This window comes from Dermochelys coriacea, chromosome 18 (genome assembly GCF_009764565.3).
Source record: "Dermochelys coriacea isolate rDerCor1 chromosome 18, rDerCor1.pri.v4, whole genome shotgun sequence".
Lineage (NCBI taxonomy): Eukaryota > Metazoa > Chordata > Testudines > Dermochelyidae > Dermochelys > Dermochelys coriacea.
In genome coordinates, this window is record NC_050085.1 from 23,206,085 (window position 1) to 23,225,356 (window position 19,272).

The 19,272-nt window shown below is 43.1% G+C and overlaps 1 protein-coding gene across 15 annotated transcripts in view; it reads left to right on the plus strand.

The window, feature by feature from the left end:
• The window catches only part of CAMTA1 (calmodulin binding transcription activator 1), a 927,426-nt gene that overhangs the window by 826,786 nt on the left and 81,368 nt on the right, over positions 1-19,272 (plus strand). For all 15 annotated transcript variants that reach the window (XM_038376458.1, XM_038376466.1, XM_038376465.1 and 12 more), the window contains exons 9-10: positions 235-361; positions 4,559-4,693. In XM_038376458.1, the coding sequence (XP_038232386.1) occupies positions 235-361; positions 4,559-4,693 (262 nt within the window). The remainder of the gene's footprint in view (positions 1-234; positions 362-4,558; positions 4,694-19,272) is intronic.

Here is a 19,272-nt window from a genome sequence, read left to right on the forward strand (position 1 = left end):
TAGCCAGAGCAATGTCAGTTGCAGAGACACTTAGCTAGTGACTTGGCAACACTACAAGAATCAGCACAGGATGTCAGCCTGTATTGGAGGATTCCTGCTTCCTGGCCTTGGTTTTCTGTTGTCTCTCATGATGCTTTTTTTGGCCCATGGTTCCAAGTTTAAGTGCATGCACCACCCTGGGGAATGCTTCCTTTGTAATGCTATTTCTTCTCTTTCCTGTCCTTTTCCTTGTAGGGAGGAGTGAAAGTCCTAATCACAGGCCCATGGCAGGAAGCCAGCAATAACTACAGCTGTCTGTTTGATCAGATCTCAGTGCCTGCATCTTTAATACAGCCAGGGGTGCTGCGCTGTTACTGCCCAGGTAAGGTATGCCCATCTCATGCAGCTGGTGATATAATGACTGGACTGTGCCATATAAACCCAGCTCAGCCAGCCGGGCAGCGAATATTAGGAAACTGTCCTGAATTCTTCCCCTTGACTCAGACAAAGCACTGTAGTATCTCAGTGCATGATCCTAACCATGGGTGTTCATGTTAGCATTACTAAGCAGAGAGCTGAGCCAAAGTATCTGTTTACCCAGCTTACTGAAATGAATAGGAGAAATAACCGATACTTAGCACATGTTCTGGAGAGCAGCAGATGAAAGGTGGGGGTGACGGAGAGGATGCACACCCAGGTCACGATAGCTGTGGACTTGTAGCTATAGCTGTGGACTTGTAGATATAGTGCAGCAGTTCTGTGAACAATCCTCTGAGCCCAGTACAGCTCTCTTGTGCTAGGTAGCACTTAACCACGACAGGGGTCTCTTGCATTCAATTACGGTGCTTGGCCTTCACTGCTACCCACAGCAAGTCCTGGCCAGTGTACAGTGTGATGAGCCTGATGCAATAGCACTGAGCCCCCTGACATTGTTGCTTCATCTCTAGATGTGGGGCCTTCTTTGAGACTCGTCCATACATTGTGGCTTTCTTCTCTCTCTAAGGGCTTCTCTGCAGCAATCCAGGGTGTGTATGCACAGCACGCTAGCCTGCTGTGCACTAACTGACCATGTAGACCAGCACTAAAGTCTTGGTGCCCTCAGCTGCCTCCTCTCCTCCCAGATGCTCACCTTCCCTGGCATTGGCAGCCATCCTTGATGCATCTCTCACTTTCTCACCCAACTGTCTCCATCTTGTAGCACCAAGCTGTGTGTGAACTAGTAAGACAGTGAATTCTGTGGGTCAGGGAACTGTCTCCTCCTGCATCGTTAAAATACTTCACTCATATTATAACTAAAAAATATGTTTCTCCCAAAAGACTTGGGTCTTCTGCTCCTTGTGCTGCAAATGGGCAGACATCCTGAGTCACTCTAAGGGGAGAAGCCAGCGAGGATGATTTCCCTACATCCTTCCCTGATGTGTTACATGATAGATTGTGTCTTTGCAGGGTATGCCTCAAACTAATATATCACGGGGCAGGAGGAATGAAGAAAACCAGAGACTCTGTGCACTTGGAATGGAATTAGGGTACTGGTATCCCAGCCCTGGGATTTATCCAGGGATCTTTCCCCCATTTCTGCATTGCAAATTGTGCCCCCATCAGCTGGATTTGCGTTTACCTTTGATGAACTCATTGCATCTCCCTCTGGCTCTAACAAGTGACAAAGCTGGATAAACAAACTGGAAAATCAGAGAATGATTTAATCAGAAAAACAGAATGGTTAGTCCTAGAACACAACTACTTTCACATCAAGTGGGGGAGCTTTAAAGGGAAGTAACAGAGATACAGACAAATAGATTGAATACAAATAATAAAAAAGTTAATTGAAATAGAGTGAATCCATGTTTTAAACCCTAACAGCAGAGTGTAGATTTAATATATGCTGCAAAATGTCCAAACCACCCAAACAAGCACTGTTTATAGTGATTAAACAAGTATTGCTTTTTCAGGGCAAGAGATCAAGAAGAAAAAAAAAGAAAAATATTAAGAACATTGATTGATTAAGAAATAGTGTAGCAAAGCAAGTGACTGCAGAAGGAAATTAAAACTGTCAAGATAAAATATCTCCAGCATGACCAAAAGAGTATCCGAGAGAGAGAGAGAGAACTTCTATGTCATTTGTCTTCTGCATTACATTAAAAAAACAACCAAGCTATTGAGTTTAAAAGATCATAAGAAATTATGGGAAAATTAAAGTCTCTGAAGAGTTCTGAAGTTTAAGTAATATTAATGATAATTGCCCCTTATATGGAACTTTCCATCTTCAAAACACTCCACAAATGAATGTCAATTAATGACTCCTCTAACACCTTTGAGAGGCAGGTAAGTAAGTATTATCACCCTCATTTTACTGATGGATCAGCTGAGGCAGAGAGAGTCGTGTCTTGTTGAAGCCTCAGAAGGAATTAGGGTCAGAGCCAGCACCTAGCTCCTAGCACTATGTTCAGACCCACCTCCCTCTAAGGCTCCCAAAAACCATGGGGAAAGCAGCAGTCAAAGAAAAAGATGATGATACCAACTAAGGACCCCTCTGACCCATTTACACTCAGGGCAGCTGGAAAGGTACCAGGAGAATGAGCTGATTGGAGAGACCTGCCAGGACTGGGAACTACTTTAGTCAAGATTATTCTTCGGAAGCAGTTAATAGCTCTGGTTCTGACCACTGTTCCCTCTAAGCTGCGCGCATGTGCGTGCGCACACAGATCCTAAACCCCGTGCACATGGCAAAACACCACATGCACAAAAATTTGCACAGAAGTACAATAATTTAAACAGAAGAAATTTTTTGCGCACACGAAAAAATTTTTCTCTGTCAAAAATTAGAGAGAACATTGGTCCTGACTCTCCTCTGCCTTGTACCTTGTGTTGTCATTTCTACCTAATTAAACAAGGTGGATATAAACAAAATTAATGAAAGCTTTTCTCTAACACACACTGGTGATGGTGTCTTACACTCAACTGCATAAGGTGCAAGGCAATAGAGAACTGAGTCCATGGTATATGACATTGGTTTTTATTCTGTTTCCCAAATCTCTGTTTGGTTGTTTTGGGGAGTATAAGAAAGAGTCACTGGCAGCACTTTAAGATGACTTATATCCAGCTTGGAGAACTATTAATTAAAGTTGTTTAGGGGTCAGACGTCATGCCTCTGTGATTTTAATCAATCTAAATGATCTGGACAGAGCCCTGCTGTAACTTGTATACTTTTCCTAAGGGCACCAAAACTGAGTAAATAGTAAATCTAGAGAGTGACACGAGGGAAGCACCAATTAATGAACTGCTGTTTTGATACCTAAATGCAGTAAGTTACACACAAGATCCTGAAATATGAATTCCTCTAGGCCTGGAGGAATTTCAAAAGGGAGCTGCTCTGTAGAAATCCCTAGATCCACAGCAAAACAGGTGCAAGTAACACTTACCATGAGGGTTTTTCTACTGTGGTGACTACAGTGTCCTGTCTAAGCTATTAAGTCAGTGGAGCAGCTCCCTCCATGGCACAGCTAGAATGGCAATGGCAATACACTTTTGTCATTAGATAGCTATTTCCTAAAAGAATATTTAAAACCACATTGGGCCCAGGCACTGCTTACTTAGACAAAACTCCCAGTGAAGTACATGGACAGAGTGTGCCTGTCCTTCATGAGCCCAGATGGAGAACTGACCTCCATGTTCCTAGTTAAAAAAACCAAGAAAATTATCAGGATCAGCCCCCTTTCTCCAGATCTCTTGCCCAGTCAGCTGCAAAAGTTCAACCCTCAGCATCTTTCTTTCCACTTTTATAAGCAGTTTGTTCTTATTTAAAGTTTCTGTATACGTTTTATATGTAATAATAGCAAATAGAATACCAAGGAGGCTCTCCTCACATGTACAGAGCTATTTCTGTTAATACAACAGAGACACTCCAGAGTATCCATAGGACAGCTTCCTTGTATTGTACGGGCTGCACCACTGTGTATGTGTTGTCTCATAGACTATTCGAACAGCACTTTGGAGAGTTGATGTGCATTAGTAAACTCATATGCCAGTTTTCATTTAGAAGGCTTGAATTAATTAGTTTTAAAATAATGTCTTGTTTTTTCCTTTTAACATAGAACATTAAACATTAACTGGAACTAGAAGCTGCATTTACTGTCCCTTAACATCTCCCTTAACGAGATGTCATCGTTTCTGTGCCTTCTCTTTGGTCTTAATTGTGTTTGGCACTTTCAGGATCTTTGCAGAGGCTTTGTATGGCCTTGCACTGAAGCTTGGTATTTGGCTTGATGTGCATGAAAAAACAACTTCACTGTAGCGTCAGAGGGAAGTTGGTGATAAAATAATACTGAGTTATTTATTAATCTTTTAATCACTCCAACATACTTGTAATCTGTGTCTTCTGCGAATGGAGTCTGCAGTCTACAGCATATCTCCAGGTTAGATAAACCTGATAAACATTTGACTTTCCAGCTGTGCAAAGCACAGAAACACTTCTCAGAAGCCCGCTCTCTCCCTTTGCATATGACGAGAGCTGTAGAACAAAACTGAATCATGCATTCCTGCAGAGAAATCCCTGTTCTTACCACTTGTTCTTTGTTTTTAGCTCATGATACCGGGCTTGTGACTCTGCAAGTTGCCTTCAACAATCAGATCATCTCCAACTCTGTGGTGTTTGAATATAAAGCCAGAGCTCTACCAACCCTGCCTTCCTCCCAGCATGACTGGCTGTCCTTGGATGGTAAGGAGTATATTCAGTGTCCCTTAACAAAGTTTACCACACCTGGGTGCAGGGTAGTAAAGAGAGCAGCTCCTCATGTTGGGACGGGGAAAGGAGGTGAGTCTTAGCTGTACTGAGATTCTCTTGCTCATTGTTTCAATATTACTCCATTTTAGAGACCATTTGCTGAAATTTTTCATTGTCTTTTTGGTGTGAACAAAATATGGGGAGCCTGTGGCCCAAAGTCTGATCCATTTGAGGGGGAAGGGGGGAAAAGGATGCTTCCTCTGTAATAGAAAACTGACTGTCCCAAAGAAAGGGTCCTGACTGGTCACCACTGTCAGGGCCAGCCCCAGGCATACTGCTCCTTCTGTCAGAACTCTGATCTTCATCTTGTCAGGAAAAATTCTAAAATGTCACATTTGTTCCCCTGTTCTGCACTAAAAAAAGTCTATACAACTAACCCAGTGGTTTTCAACCTTTTTTAATTTGTGGACCCTTAAAAAAATTCAATTTGAGGTGCGGACCCCTTTGGAAATCTTAGACGTAATCGGCAGATTGAAAACCACTGAACTAAACAAAATACAGATGGGAAGATGGTGAGTCAGTGCCTGGGGAGAGAACCTCCAAGAGCAAGGCAGTGCTGATCCACACCTTCTGAATCTATTCAGGATCCACAGACCTGATGGATACAATCTGTGATATTTATGGTGTCCAAATCTCATTTTAAAATCGTGATTTATTAAACAGCACAGACATAGATTATGCCCAGCAACTGAGGATCTTGGATGCCAATGGAGTCTAATTCTCATGGGCCTGTACACCATCTATAAGCAGGAACAAGATAGACTTTCTTTGGCATGTATGGTTCAAGGATGGACTTTTTTCTCAAAGATTCTAAGATGCTGTCTCATCTCCCATTCTTAGTGGGAATGATTTACAAACTATAAAATCATTAGTTACTAGCCAGGCAGTCTGAAGCTGAATCCATCTCTCTTCCCCTGATTTGACTGACCAGAACAGAATGTGGTTACGTTTTGCTAGATGTCAGAGCTGATAAATTATTGGCAACCTCAATGGGAACACATGCTTTACCCTTAATATTTATCTGGAAATTATGACCCCCTCAAAAATTCTTTTAAAAGAGACCAATTGCAGCAGAACAGGGTTGTAAGAAGTATAGAAAGGGAAGCAGGGGAGTTCTCTACTCTGAAGGGTTCAGCATGCCTGCCAGGGAGAATTGAGTTGCCACATAAAATACATGCTACCAGCAGGTATAAAACTGTTGAGAAAGAAAGAGAAGAGATTTGCAGCTGCTATTGAATGCACCCAGGAAGCAACTGATCCAGTGACTGGTTTCAGTTATTTTTCTAAAACATTGACTGCTGGAAGTTTATTGGTTTTCTCTTCGGCTAAGCATTAGGCAAGTTGCCAACATTAACTAACCGGACAGCCACTTCATTTCCCTTCTGTCTGTGATTGCCACGGAGATGTGCCTTCCAGTTCAGGCCCTGGAGACCTGCGGAAAGTAGCTGATTTGTGTTAGCAACCTTGACAGTCTGGAAAGAGACCATGGAACAGTTACCATTTTTTCATCCCTTAGTTCATGAGAGAGTCTTGATTTGCTAGGCACTGCAATGTATTCTGTCCAGTTTTAAAAAAAGTCCTAACATCACTCTTTGTTGATTCATTGACAGTTTTTTGTATTCTCATATAATCCATTGGGCAAATCTGATTTAGCAAAATCCTCACTATTCAGAGAACCAGTAGCTAATAAAGAGAGAGAACTGATTTAAGTTACATAAAAGAAGTCAAGGGAGAAGTAGCTTGTACATATGCAATATATGCCATATTGGAGACTGGAACATGGGAAATAATGGTTCTGTTAACTCTTTAGTCCAGTGGTTTTCAACCTTTTTTCATTTGCGGACCACCTAAAAAATTTTGAATGGAGGTGCGGACTCCTTGGGAAATCTTAGACATAGTCTATGGACCTCCAGGGGTCCACGGAGCACAGGTTAAAAACCATTGCTTTAGTCAATTAACCTCATACTATTCTGTCTGTCTGTTAAAGATGTGGCAATCATTACACAGCATTTGCTTTTGTAGAGGATGTATCTAGACTGTAGATACATTTGCTTTTGTAGAGGATTGTAGAGGATGGATCTAGACTGTTCTCAGGGGTACCAGATGACAGAACAAGGAGTAATGGTCTCAAGTTGCAGTGGGGAAGGTTTAGGTTGCATGTTAGGAAAAACTTTTTTACTAGGAGGGTGGTGAAGCACTGGAATGGGTTACCTAGGGAGGTGGTGGAATCTCCTTCCTTAGAAGTTTTCAAGGTCAGGCTTGACAAAGCCCTGGTTGGGATGATTTAGTTGGGGATTGGTCCTGCTTTGAGCAGGGGGTTGGACTAGATGACCTCCTGAGGTCCCTTCCAACCCTGATATTCTATGATTCTATGCTTTTGGAAATTCACCTTAGAGGCATCTTGGATATTATTTTAAAAAATAAAAAAGTTCTTATTAAAACAGTCTGAAGTAGAATACGTTTACTAGTGTGATTGGATGTCTAATACATTCACATCGGACGTGACTAATATTTAGAACTGTTTCAACTCAAACTGCAGAAACACTTGAACTCAGCCTCAAGTCTGATGCAGACTGGTCACAAACCAGCAGGAGTTTGTGCTTGGAAATTGTTCATAGAAACCTTTGGCAGGCTTCTCTGCTCTATCTGGATAGTCCCAAACTTTATCAGGTCCTTTCTTTATGGTGTATTATAAGTCTGAGCTTGATTAGATGAGACAATCAGATGGGGCAAGTTGCCTAGCTCTGGTGTCTTGTAATAGCAGAGCATATATTATGGCACCTAGAGACTATCGTGGTTGATGCATTACAAATATCTCAGACAAATAAAAATGAATGCAAGAGAAAGCTCAGTAGAAACCACTTTAGGATGCTTTCTGAGAGTGAGATATATGTATGTATGTGCTGCATTTGAGCCAGAAAAGCCAAGAAAAGATAATTCCTCTGAACCTCTGTGTCAGGGATTTTGGTGGTCTATTATATTACCTTTCTATGATTCCCCATTATTATAGCAGTGTACTTGTCTGGTCACAAGTTCTGTCTACGTACCTACCCAATCACCCACCTGTGATGGGTTGCTCCGCCTTCTGGGGTGCGCGCCACCTGATGTACTGGGGTATCACTGAGCCTGCCTCTTCTATCAACCTGGGCTCCCTCACCCTGTCCTGCTAAGCCAGGCCCTCAAGCCTCCTCTAGCACACACACAGGTAGGGACACACCCAACTGCAAAAAGACACAGACACTGAAATCAGTACTGCATGGGAAGGTTTTCACCTAAGGAATTGCCCAGCATGCAAATGCAATCCCCCCCTCTGGAGAGTAAACCCCAAAATTGCATTGTCTTGCACTGCATAGAAAACTATACAGCGTAAGCTAATTGAAATTTGCCCTCTCTCTCATAGATTCATAGATACTAAGGTCAGAAGGGACCATTCTGATCATCTAGTCCGACCTCCTGCACAACGCAGGCCACAGAATCTCACCCACCCACTCCTGCGAAAAACCTCTCACCTATGTCTGAGCTATTGAAGTCCTCAAATCGTAGTTTAAAGACTTCAAGGAGCAGAGAATCCTCCAGCAAGTGACCCATGCCCCATGCTACAGAGGAAGGCGAAAAACCTCCAGGGCCTCTTCCAATCTGCCCTGGAGAAAAATTCCTCCCGACCCCAAATATGACGATCTGCTAAACCCTGAGCATATGGGCAAGATTCACCAGCCAGGTACCCAGGAAAGAATTCTCTGTAAGTTCTGCAGCTCCCCTGCCCCCACTTCCCAGCATCCTGCTAAGCAGGCTGTTGGGGAGCCCAGAGAGCATATTTCACTTAGAAAACACTGAAACATCCCAGCTGGGAGCATATTTGGGGTTTCCAAAATATTGCAGGTTTCAGAGTAGCAGCCGTGTTAGTCTGTATTTGCAAAAAAAAAAAAACGGAGTACTTGTGGCACCCCAGAGATCAACAAATTTATTTGAGCATAAGCTTTAGCTCACGAAAGCTTATGCTCAAATAAATCTGCCAGTCTCTAAGGTGCCACAAGTACTCTCTCTCTTTTTTTTTTTTTCTCAATGTGGAAAGAAATATTCATGGCTCCCCTACCCCCCAGTTATGAATTACACAACTGGGTTTAAAACAAAAACAAGTTTATTAAGTACAAGAGGTAGATTTCAAATTATTATAAAGCAGGGGTCAGCAACTCATCAGAAGTGGTGTGCTGAGTCTTCATTTATTCACTCTAATTTAAGGTTTTGCGTGCCAATTTTAATGATTTTAGAAGGTCTCTTTCTATAAGTCTATAATATATAACTAAACTATTGTTGTATGTAAAGTAGATAAGGGTTTTAAAATGTTTATGAAGCTTCATTTAAAATTAAATTAAAATGCAGAGCCCCCCGGACCAGTGGCCAGGACCCGGGCAGTGTGAATGCCCTGAAAATTAGCTTGCATGCCACCTTTGGCATGCGTGCCATAGGTTGCCTACCCCTGTTATAAAGGATAGCCAACAGATCGAAGGAGATTACCTTAGTAGATAAACAAAAACCACAAACTGAGTTTAACACACTAGATAGGTAGGATATAAATTAGCATTCTCACCCTGAGTGATAAACAGACTAGCAGACGCTTAAGACACAAGTTGCCTTGGCTTTCTCAGGTTTTCATACACAAGCTAAAGATCCCTCTAGTCTGGGACCATCACTTGCCACAGTTCAGTCCTTGCCTCTCAGGTGTTTCCAGGTGTGTTGTTGTAGGGAGAGTAAGGTACCTTCATGATGTCATTGTCTCCCTTTTATTTCTTCTTCCCACTTGCTGGAAACCTCTTTCGCTGTGACCTGGGTCAAACAGTTCCCATTGTGTAGTGCTATCTCTGAGAGATTTCTATTGTCCACAGTTCCTGGGGTAGCCCTGGTGCTTGTGTGCATTTCCTCAATGAGCCATTAACATTGTTTGGCCTTTTTACTGTTGTACCTGAAAGGCTGCTTGTGGGTGTTTTCAACCTCACAACGTGTTTCAGTAACACCTACATAGCCAAACTTCATAACTTCACATACTGAAATAATACATGCATATGAATAGGATAATCGTATTCAGTAAATCATAACCTTTCCAATGATCCCTCACATGGCCCATCTTGCGTAGAACACATCTTAGTTATGCCATATTCATGTCATAACACTATCTCTGTGAAGAATATGGGGCGTAGGGTCACACATTGTACTGGTCACAAGTTCTGTCTACCTACCTACCCAATCACCCACCCACATCACCAAACTATCTGAGTGCTCATGGTTTCAGTTTCTTATGTCTTTCTGATATTTTCTGGAGGGCCTACATTTTCAAGGTCTTGTCTGTACCGATGTATGACCATGTGCCAGAGGAGGAAACTGAGTTTGATTTTACCATGTTCTGAGCATTTGAAAATCATGCAATAAGCATGTGCTGTAGATGTTTTTTCCCTGAGCTGGAAAAGAGTGCCTGTTACATATGGATGGCTGCAATGGACAAGGAGAGATTTGAAGGCATCAGGCTATCACTGGTGCTGATGAACTCAGGCAAGGGGTTGGTTCCTCAGGATTTTGCCATGTGGCAGAGAACTCTGTAGGGTCGTGGAAGGGGTGAGGAGAAGACGGAACCCCACTGTGCTGCACAGGAGGAGCATTTAGTGTCTTGGGCAGCTTGGATCATGCTCATTTGTTCTGTCTGAGATGGACATCACCATGCATGTTACTGCTTGCTGGTTGGTGGCACAGCCTTTCCTTTTTGTGTGCTCTGTCTGGTTCTCTTAGCTTTGTTAATCGTCTCTCTTCCTTGGCAGGATGAGTCATATATTTCTGATGCACACACACGATTTGTTTATGGGCTTGTGACGCTGTATCCGTTGACAGCTCTTTTGTGTTTTGCTAAGTTATTGTCATTATGTTGAAATGTGTGGAAAGATCCTGTCTCAGTGGTCCCCGTAGTGTGAAATCCCAAGTTTAAGGGGCACCTAGTGCTAAGAGCCTTGTAATAGCTGCAGTGCAGATTCTGGAAGCAATATTGTTATCGTCATTATGTATACTGTAGAAACACCCCAAGGCTCCCATCAGAATCATGGGCCCCATGGCACTGGGAGTTGTACAAACAGAAAAGCAGAAAAATCACTGTCTTGAAGAGTTTAGGCCGAGATTTTTAAATGTCTTCATGCATTACTCCACTTAGCATTGCACGGCCTCATTGCTTAGGAGTATGTCTACATTGCAGCTGGCAGCGAGTCTCCTAGGATAAGTAGACAGACTCTCACTAGCTCGGCTCAAGCTAGAGCACTAAAACCAGCAGTGAGGATGTGGCTCAAGCTGTCAAGCCCACCAGACCCCCTGGGTCTGAGTTTGGGAGGCTAGTTTGAGTCTCTAGTGGAGCTGCAACATCTACACTGTTAGTTTTAGTGCACTAACTTGAGCTGAGCTCGCATAAGTCTCTCTATCTGGGCCAGTAGGCACGCTCCCAGCTGCAGTGGAGACAGACCCTTTGTCTGATTTTTCAAAAGTGCTTTAGGCTCCTAAATCCCATTGACTTTTACCTGGAAGAGTAGATGGGGGTATTCACCTACAATGGAGCAAGCTGGTCATAGGTCAAAGAAGGACCTTCTCAGTAGCACTCAACCTTCATAGTATAATCTAATCCCTTATATACATGTTGGTTAAGATTGTGCATCTGTTTTCTTTCTCAGATGGGCTTGTTGTCTTCATTGAGTTTTAACCAGCAGGCAGCAGGTTTGATTTTGGGGAGCTGGGATGGGAGACCCAAATGAGTTAATGCTACTTGAGCTGCCCCTTTTGTTGCAGTGGAAGTTAAATTACTGAAAACTATGGGGAGCTAAAGATGTCGAGTTCCTTCAGAGGCTAAGCATTTACCTTCATTACCTTTTAAACTGTCCTGCTGGTACATAATTCCTGTGACTGTATCAGTAGATCCAAGGTTAATGAGGAAGGACCTGGGGAGGGGTAAAGGGAAGAAACTTGGCACAGGTAGGGAAGCTGTTGCTGGAAAGAGTCCCCAGGGCAGGGCCAGACCTGGAGCCAGAACTAAACCTAAATAAGGATATGATGAAAAGAAGGTTTCAGAGTAGCAGCCGTGTTAGTCTGTATTCGCAAAAAGAAAAGGAGTACTTGTGGCACCTTAGAGACTAACAAATTTATTAGAGCATAAGCTTTCGTGAGCTACAGCTCACTTCATCGGATGCATGAAAGCTTATGCTCCAATAAATTTGTTAGTCTCTAAGGTGCCACAAGTACTCCTTTTCTTTTTGATGAAAAGAAGTGCAGAGAAAAGAGGAGAGGGTCAGGAAGGAGATGGATAGAAAAGAGCCACAGTTATTACACTAAGACTAAGAGTATCTAGTTCAGTTTTCTCACTAGCATCTCAGCAGAAGAGTTCGGGTCTTGAGGCCAACAGTGGAAAGGGGGCCAGATGGCAGGGTCTGAGCACATTGCTGCAGTAAAGGACAAATACATTCGGTTCAAACAGAACAAAGAAATTCTAAAACCTCTTATAGATATTTCAGCTTTTCTGCTGATCCCAGCACATGATCTGAGTGAGGTTATTAGAGTTAGTCTTACTAATCAAAGGTCTCCATTCCGATTTGTTGTACTTTTAATAAAAGTTAATTTATAAGGCTCACTTTATCTTTGCTGAATTATAATTACAGAAAAGTGACAGCTCTGGCTGGCTTCCTTCTGAGCGTGAGCTGTGCTTGCCAAACTATAAAATACCAGGTCTAAGATTCTACCTGTGCCAGATTTTGAATGTGTTTGATGCAAAGGAATTAACCTGGGAATGAAGGTTCCCAGTGTCCCCATCACACCTCTTTGCTTATGTGCAAAGAGAGGCAGAGCTGTTGAGTGATAAAATTTCTCTGGACTGGCTGAGAAGTAGTTATACAAACAATCAATTTCTTGATATTTCATGTTTTGACCAGTCATTAAAAAATGACTGCGTAACCATGGGTTAGTCAGAATGAGCCTAATTAACTTGAAGCAGTGGTCAACATACCCATTTACGTGGCCGACACTATGCAAGAGGAAATGTATATTTAAGCATCAGGCTTACAGTAAAGCTGAGAAACAAGCAGGGAGAAATGGAAATTGTGAATCAAGGGATCTGAAAGAAGAAAATTTGCCAGGGGGAAAACACACCTAGGATGGGAGCTTGGGCAAAACTAGCCTTCGTTGGCATGTGTGTGGATTTAAAGCTCATGAAACCAGGAGGCAAATTGCGCTGGAAAGAGCCAGGAAGAGTGGGAAGGAGGATTTGGAGCCAGCAATACCTGCTGCACATATCTGTGACTGAGCACTATACTGTACAAATTCCTGATTTACTGTGTTTAATGGTCCACAGTATTGGCATTCCTTTATCTGCGCAGTTTGTGTCTTAGATCCCCTGGCCTCACTTCCTTGTAGTGTAAACACACCCTCCAGTGTTGGGCACCGCAAGACATGTGTCCCAACACAGGGTACCTACTTAGACAACAATTCACAGCAGTTTAGGGCAGGGAGGTGAAGAATATCATGTCCGACTGAAACTGCAAGGGGATGTAGGTTGGCAGATTCTTTATCAGGAAAGTGGCTGGGACACTAGTATTGTAAGTGTCCATCTACACTAAGAAGATGGGTGTCAGCAACAAGCTCCATTGGTCTCTCCTCAGATGGAATTAATCAGTTTAGCTGCTAGACTAGATAGAGCAAAATCATTTCCAACACTGTAACATTATGGCCCATTATGTGTTTACCAGGATACTCATAGTAAAAGTGCAGAGTCTCTTTCTTTTATTTCTTACTTTTTTTTAAACTAGTTCAGCACACAAATTTATCTGAAGTCTCTATATCAGGTGCACGGAGTAATTTTGTTAATGTTCCAATGTCTCCGTGCAAGTGAAACCCTCAAGAGACCTCCCATAGCAAATTAGACCAAAACACAAATGCACAGAGAACTGGGACATCCCACTCTATACCTGCCCCCCAAAACAGGCATCCTTGTACAGACAATCCTGATATTGAAAATAATCTCAAGGAAAACACAGTCATCTTGTCCTGGAATATTTAGGGGAGATTCCCTGTTAGTGATGAGGAACAGCGCTCCCGGGTTACCTCTACTATTCGTATTAAACCAGAGACATCCTTGCATATGGGAACCACTCAGTTCATGGGTGTTAGAAATCCTGATCTGCCAAGCATTGCCTGGGATAATGCCTCTAGCTGTTTTTGCTAGCAGGAGCTGCTGTGATGAAAAGCTCAGTCACCTGCAGCCATTAATCATCTTTTCATTACAGAGAAAGGGGGAGGGGAAAATTTTAAAATCGCACTGCTCAGTTCCCTGGGAATACTAGTGAATTTAGATGGCGGAGGGGTGGAAAATGGCCACTATGACTGGGAATGCAGTTTCCTTTGTCCTGTAGCGTCTGTGAGCCCAGCTGGATAGTGGGAAAACTCTCAGTTAGAACTCCTTATGAAGTGGAAGTGTGTGTGATGTGCAGATGGGGGGGAAGTGGAGGAGGGGGACTGCAGCAGAGAACAAACTAGGGCATTGCTAACAGCAAAAAAAAAAAAAAGAAAGAAAGAAAGACAGCTGCAATGCAGAGGCCCTTCAGGGAAAAAGATTGAATAATTACACTAACCATGGCTTATCAGAGGCCTCTGCCTTCATGCACAATACTCTGAATGCAGCAAAACACCAGTTTATTTAAAGGGCCAGCAACTTTTCCCAGGGTTTAGAAGAGCAAATGCTATAAGGTCTAAATCCATGTGGATTCATTCCATGGATAGAACAGATCTGTGATTTCCTCTATATGTTCTTTTCTCTGTTTGCCTTAATTGTACTGCTCTAAATCCTAGCCCTGCTGTCAGCTACATAGACTTGGGGGGAAAAGATTTCAAGGGGAATGTAGAACTTGAAAATATTCACTTAATTTTAAACTCTGATTTGAGTTTAATTAATGCAGAGGAACATTTTGGTTTACACTACATTGTTTAACACCCTTAATGACTCCTGCTACAGATACCACTGGAGGAAGAAGGCAGAGTTAATAAAATCTCTCATATGCCAAGTAAGCTCAGCAAAGGGGAAGTCCATTTCCAACTTACTTAGTCACACAAGGATCTCAGGTGTGAGCAATTATTTCCATAATATCTCTCTTATTGGCAGTTTTAGAATGACTATAGGATTTCTGTCTCCTAAGCAGCTTGTATTCAGCTTGGTAAAATCCAAAAAGAAAAACAGAACAGATTTAACCAGTGAGTCTATTTCCATTGTGCAATCCTGCAGATGCCTGCAAACCCATTCCTATTTGTGACTTCAGTCTCTTTTCTTAAGGAGATGGGTCTCTGGTTTTTTGGCCATGCCACAGATCAGAAAATGATGGTTCAAATGATTCTATGATTGTCTTTTGAAGATTAATTTTCTAATGATGGGATTCATGCAGTTCTCACATGCTCTGCCCTAATATGCTATAAAGGCTGACACTAACACACAGGCCTTCAGGGAGCAGAGAATATGCAGTCTGATATTATCTATGGGGTATAGTGAATACCAGTTGTGGAATACATATATGTGCAGAATTTTACTGGGAGTCATCCACATTCAAAGGGTTGCAAAGATTGAGACAGGGGACAAGGTGGCAATCCTGCTTCTGTGCCCAAAGGTTTGAACCAAACTGAGATTTAACAGGTTTCAGAGTAGCAGCCGTGTTAGTCTGTATTCACAAAAAAGAAAAGGAGTACTTGTGGCACCTTAGAGACTAACAAATTTATTTGAGCATAAGCTTTCGTGAGCTACAGCTCACTTCATCGGATGCATCGGTGGTAGAATCTCCTTCCTTAGAGGTTTTTAAGGTCAGGCTTGACAAAGCCCTGGCTAGGATGATTTAACTGGGACTTGGTCCTGCTTTGAGCAGGGGGTTGGACTAGATGACCTTCTGGGGTCCCTTCCAACCCTGATATTCTATGATTCTATGATTCTATGATCCCCGATAATGTCACGGCTAACCTGGTGGCTGAGCTTTGTGACTTTTTCCTCACCCATAACTATTTCACATTTGGGGACAATGTATACCTTCAAATCAGCAGCACTGCGATGGGTCCCCTCATGGCCCCATAGTATGCCAACATTTTTATGGCTGACTTAGAACAACGCTTCCTCAGCTCTCGTCCCCTAATGCCCCTACTCTACTTACGCTACATTGATGACATCTTCATCATCTGGACCCATGGAAAAGAAGCCCTTGAGGAATTCCACCAGGATTTCAACAATTTCCATCCCACCATCAACCTCAGCCTGGACCAGTCCACACAAGAGATCCACTTCCTGGACACTACAGTGCTAATAAGCGATGGTCACATAAACACCACCCTATATCGAAAACCTACTGACCGCTATTCCTACCTACATGCCTCCAGCTTTCATCCAGATCACACCACACGATCCATTGACTACAGACAAGCTCTACGATATAACCGCATTTGCTCCAACCCCTCAGACAGAGACAAACACCTACAAGATCTCTATCATGCATTCTTACAACTACAGTACCCACCTGCTGAAGTGAAGAAACAGACTGACGGAGCCAGAAGAGTACCCAGAAATCACCTACTACAGGACAGGCCCAACAAAGAAAACAACAGAACGCCACTAGCCATCACCTTCAGCCCCCAACTAAAACCTCTCCAATGCATTATCAAGGATCTACAACCTATCCTGAAGGACGACCCATCACTCTCACAGATCTTGGGAGACAGACCAGTGCTTGCTTACAGACAGCCCCCCAACCTGAAGCAAATACTTACCAGCAACCACACACCACACAACAGAACCACTAACCCAGGAACCTATCCTTGCAACAAAGCCCGTTGCCAACTCTGTCCACATATCTATTCAGGGGACACCATCATAGGGCCTAATCACATCAGCCACACTATCAGAGGCTCGTTCACCTGCGCATCTACCAATGTGATATATGCCATCATGTGCCAGCAATGCCCCTCTGCCATGTACATTGGTCAAACTGGACAGTTTCTACATAAAAGAATAAATGGACACAAATCAGACGTCAAGAATTATAACATTCAAAAACCAGTCGGAGAACACTTCAATCTCTCCAGTCACTCGATTACAGACCTGAGAGTGGCTATCCTTCAACAAAAAAACTTCAAAAACAGACTCCAGCGAGAGACTGCTGAATTGGAATTAATTTGCAAACTGGATACAATTAACTTAGGCTTGAATAGAGACTGGGAGTGGATGGGTCATTACACAAAGTAAAACTTTCCCCATGTTGTTTCTCCACCCCACCCCCGCACTGTTCCTCAGACGTTCTTGTTATCTGCTGGAAATGGCCCACTTTGAGTATCACCATAAAAGGTTTTCCTCCCCCCCCCCCCCCCTTCCTGCTGGTAATAGCTCATCTTAAGTGATCATTCTCCTTACAGTGTGTATGATAACACCCATTGTTTCATGTTCTCTGTGTATATAAATCATCTCCCCATTGTATTTTCCACCGAATGCATCCGATGAAGTGAGCTGTAGCTCACGAAAGCTTATGCTCAAATAAATTTGTTAGTCTCTAAGGTGCCACAAGTACTCCTTTTCTTTTAACCTGAATTATGTAATTCTTTGGAGAACATTGTTACGGCGTCTGTGCCCCCAGGCTCTCAGCACAGTGCCAGTGCTGCTCAGAGGCAGCGCCCCATCCTCCCACTACTCACACTCTCACATACATTGAGAAGAGTTTAGTCTCCCTTGATCAGTCCTTCATTGCTCTTCAGAATAATGCCCCAGCTCCCGTTTTCACTGTGGAGACCAGCAAGGCCTCAGGCATCACTCATCTAATCAAAGAAGCTGGGATCCCATCAAGATCAGGGCCTGGAAATCATGACCCCAGACACTGTGATCCAACCAAGACTCAGCTCACGGCCAGGAGCTACCATGTGCCCAAATGCTGCGATTACACCTGAGACCGAGACCAGATCATGCAGTTTGTGTGCCCAAACGCTACAATCCCCCTGAGACTAGTGCACTACAGACCTTATGCCCAAACACTGTGATCCTCCTAGGATCGAGACCAGTGCACGTATACAGCAGACTCCAATGCTGTGATCTCCCCGGAACTGAAACTTGTGCACAGGGATCTGTAGACCCAGAGAATAAACAGTTCTGTAGTAGTATGGGAAACTGAAACTGAAAGACTCTAACAGTCTTTATTAGAGCCAGTTAGCTTGTTGTTCAGACCCCTCTCCTGTAAAAAGGACTTAGACAAACAGTGTTGCATTGTCCATCTCACTGACATATGATTAGTAAGAATGCTCTAGGGATAGTTCAGTAATGCCTGGGTCTGGACAGTGTCCCACCACAACTATTTACTCTGCTTGGTCCCTTATTGCACTGTCAGGGACTTGCATTTGAATCCTGCTGAACGCAAAGCTGCCAGTGCCAAATGAAGCTTTCTTTAACTACTCAAATGATATATCATTAAGGAAAACTCCACTCAGGTTGATGACTTGTCACTGGTGGATGTTGCATTCAAGGGAGATGACAATACAATTAATTCTGAATCTGCCAATGATTGGTTTTGCTAGTGGGGTCTCGAAGCAGTGGAAGGGAGTGCAACTTCACTACATAACCTTTCCTCCACAAGGAAATCTCCATGCCCATCCGGATAGTGGGATATAAGGTTTAGCAAAAGATCATGTCACTTCTTGGATTGTAGTTGTGTGTTCCAGGAGACAGCAGCTGGCTTCAGTTTCTGCATGTTAGGATGTTGGAGAGATGTGAATTTTGCAGAGAGTATATACTATATGTGTTGTGCCATATCATCTCAACAGCCAGGATGTGTTTACAAACATTTAATATCACCCTCAAAGTTAATTAGAGGGAAACACTCAATGGAATTTGATATAACCATGGCAGAACCACCTTTCCTTTGCTATTTCTTCTCATGGCAGTTAGGAGACTGGCACTTGCGAAGTCTGGTGGCTGAACTGAAGCTGACATCTACCTGCTTTTCAAGAGAACCTCTGTACCATGCACTTGCAAACTCTGCACTATGGTTCCTAGATCGCTTATCCTTGCCCTGAAAGTTCTTTTTACTGATCCACTACTAGTGGGACTGAACTGTTTTTCTCTAGCCATTTTGAAATAGCAGACCCTAGCTACATTCTGCAGCCCTCTCGGCAAGCTGGGAGCTGGAAAATACAGAGGGACATTTGTTAGTCTCTAAGGTGCCACAAGTACTCCTTTTCTTTTTGCAAATACAGACTAACACGGCTGCTACTCTGAAACCTCCCCCTACAAGGGGACCCTTCATTCAATAGTTTATATTACCTGTAACAGGCACAGGGATTGGTTACTTAGGCTATGACAGGGAACTGGGCAAAGGTTTACAGATTCAGCCCTCTTCATGCCAGCTCCTTGTTAGGGCAACAAATTAGAGCAGGCTGAAGTTAACCTAGCCCTAATTGGAGAGGTGGAGACAGCTGCTACCTAATTAGCCTGGGGC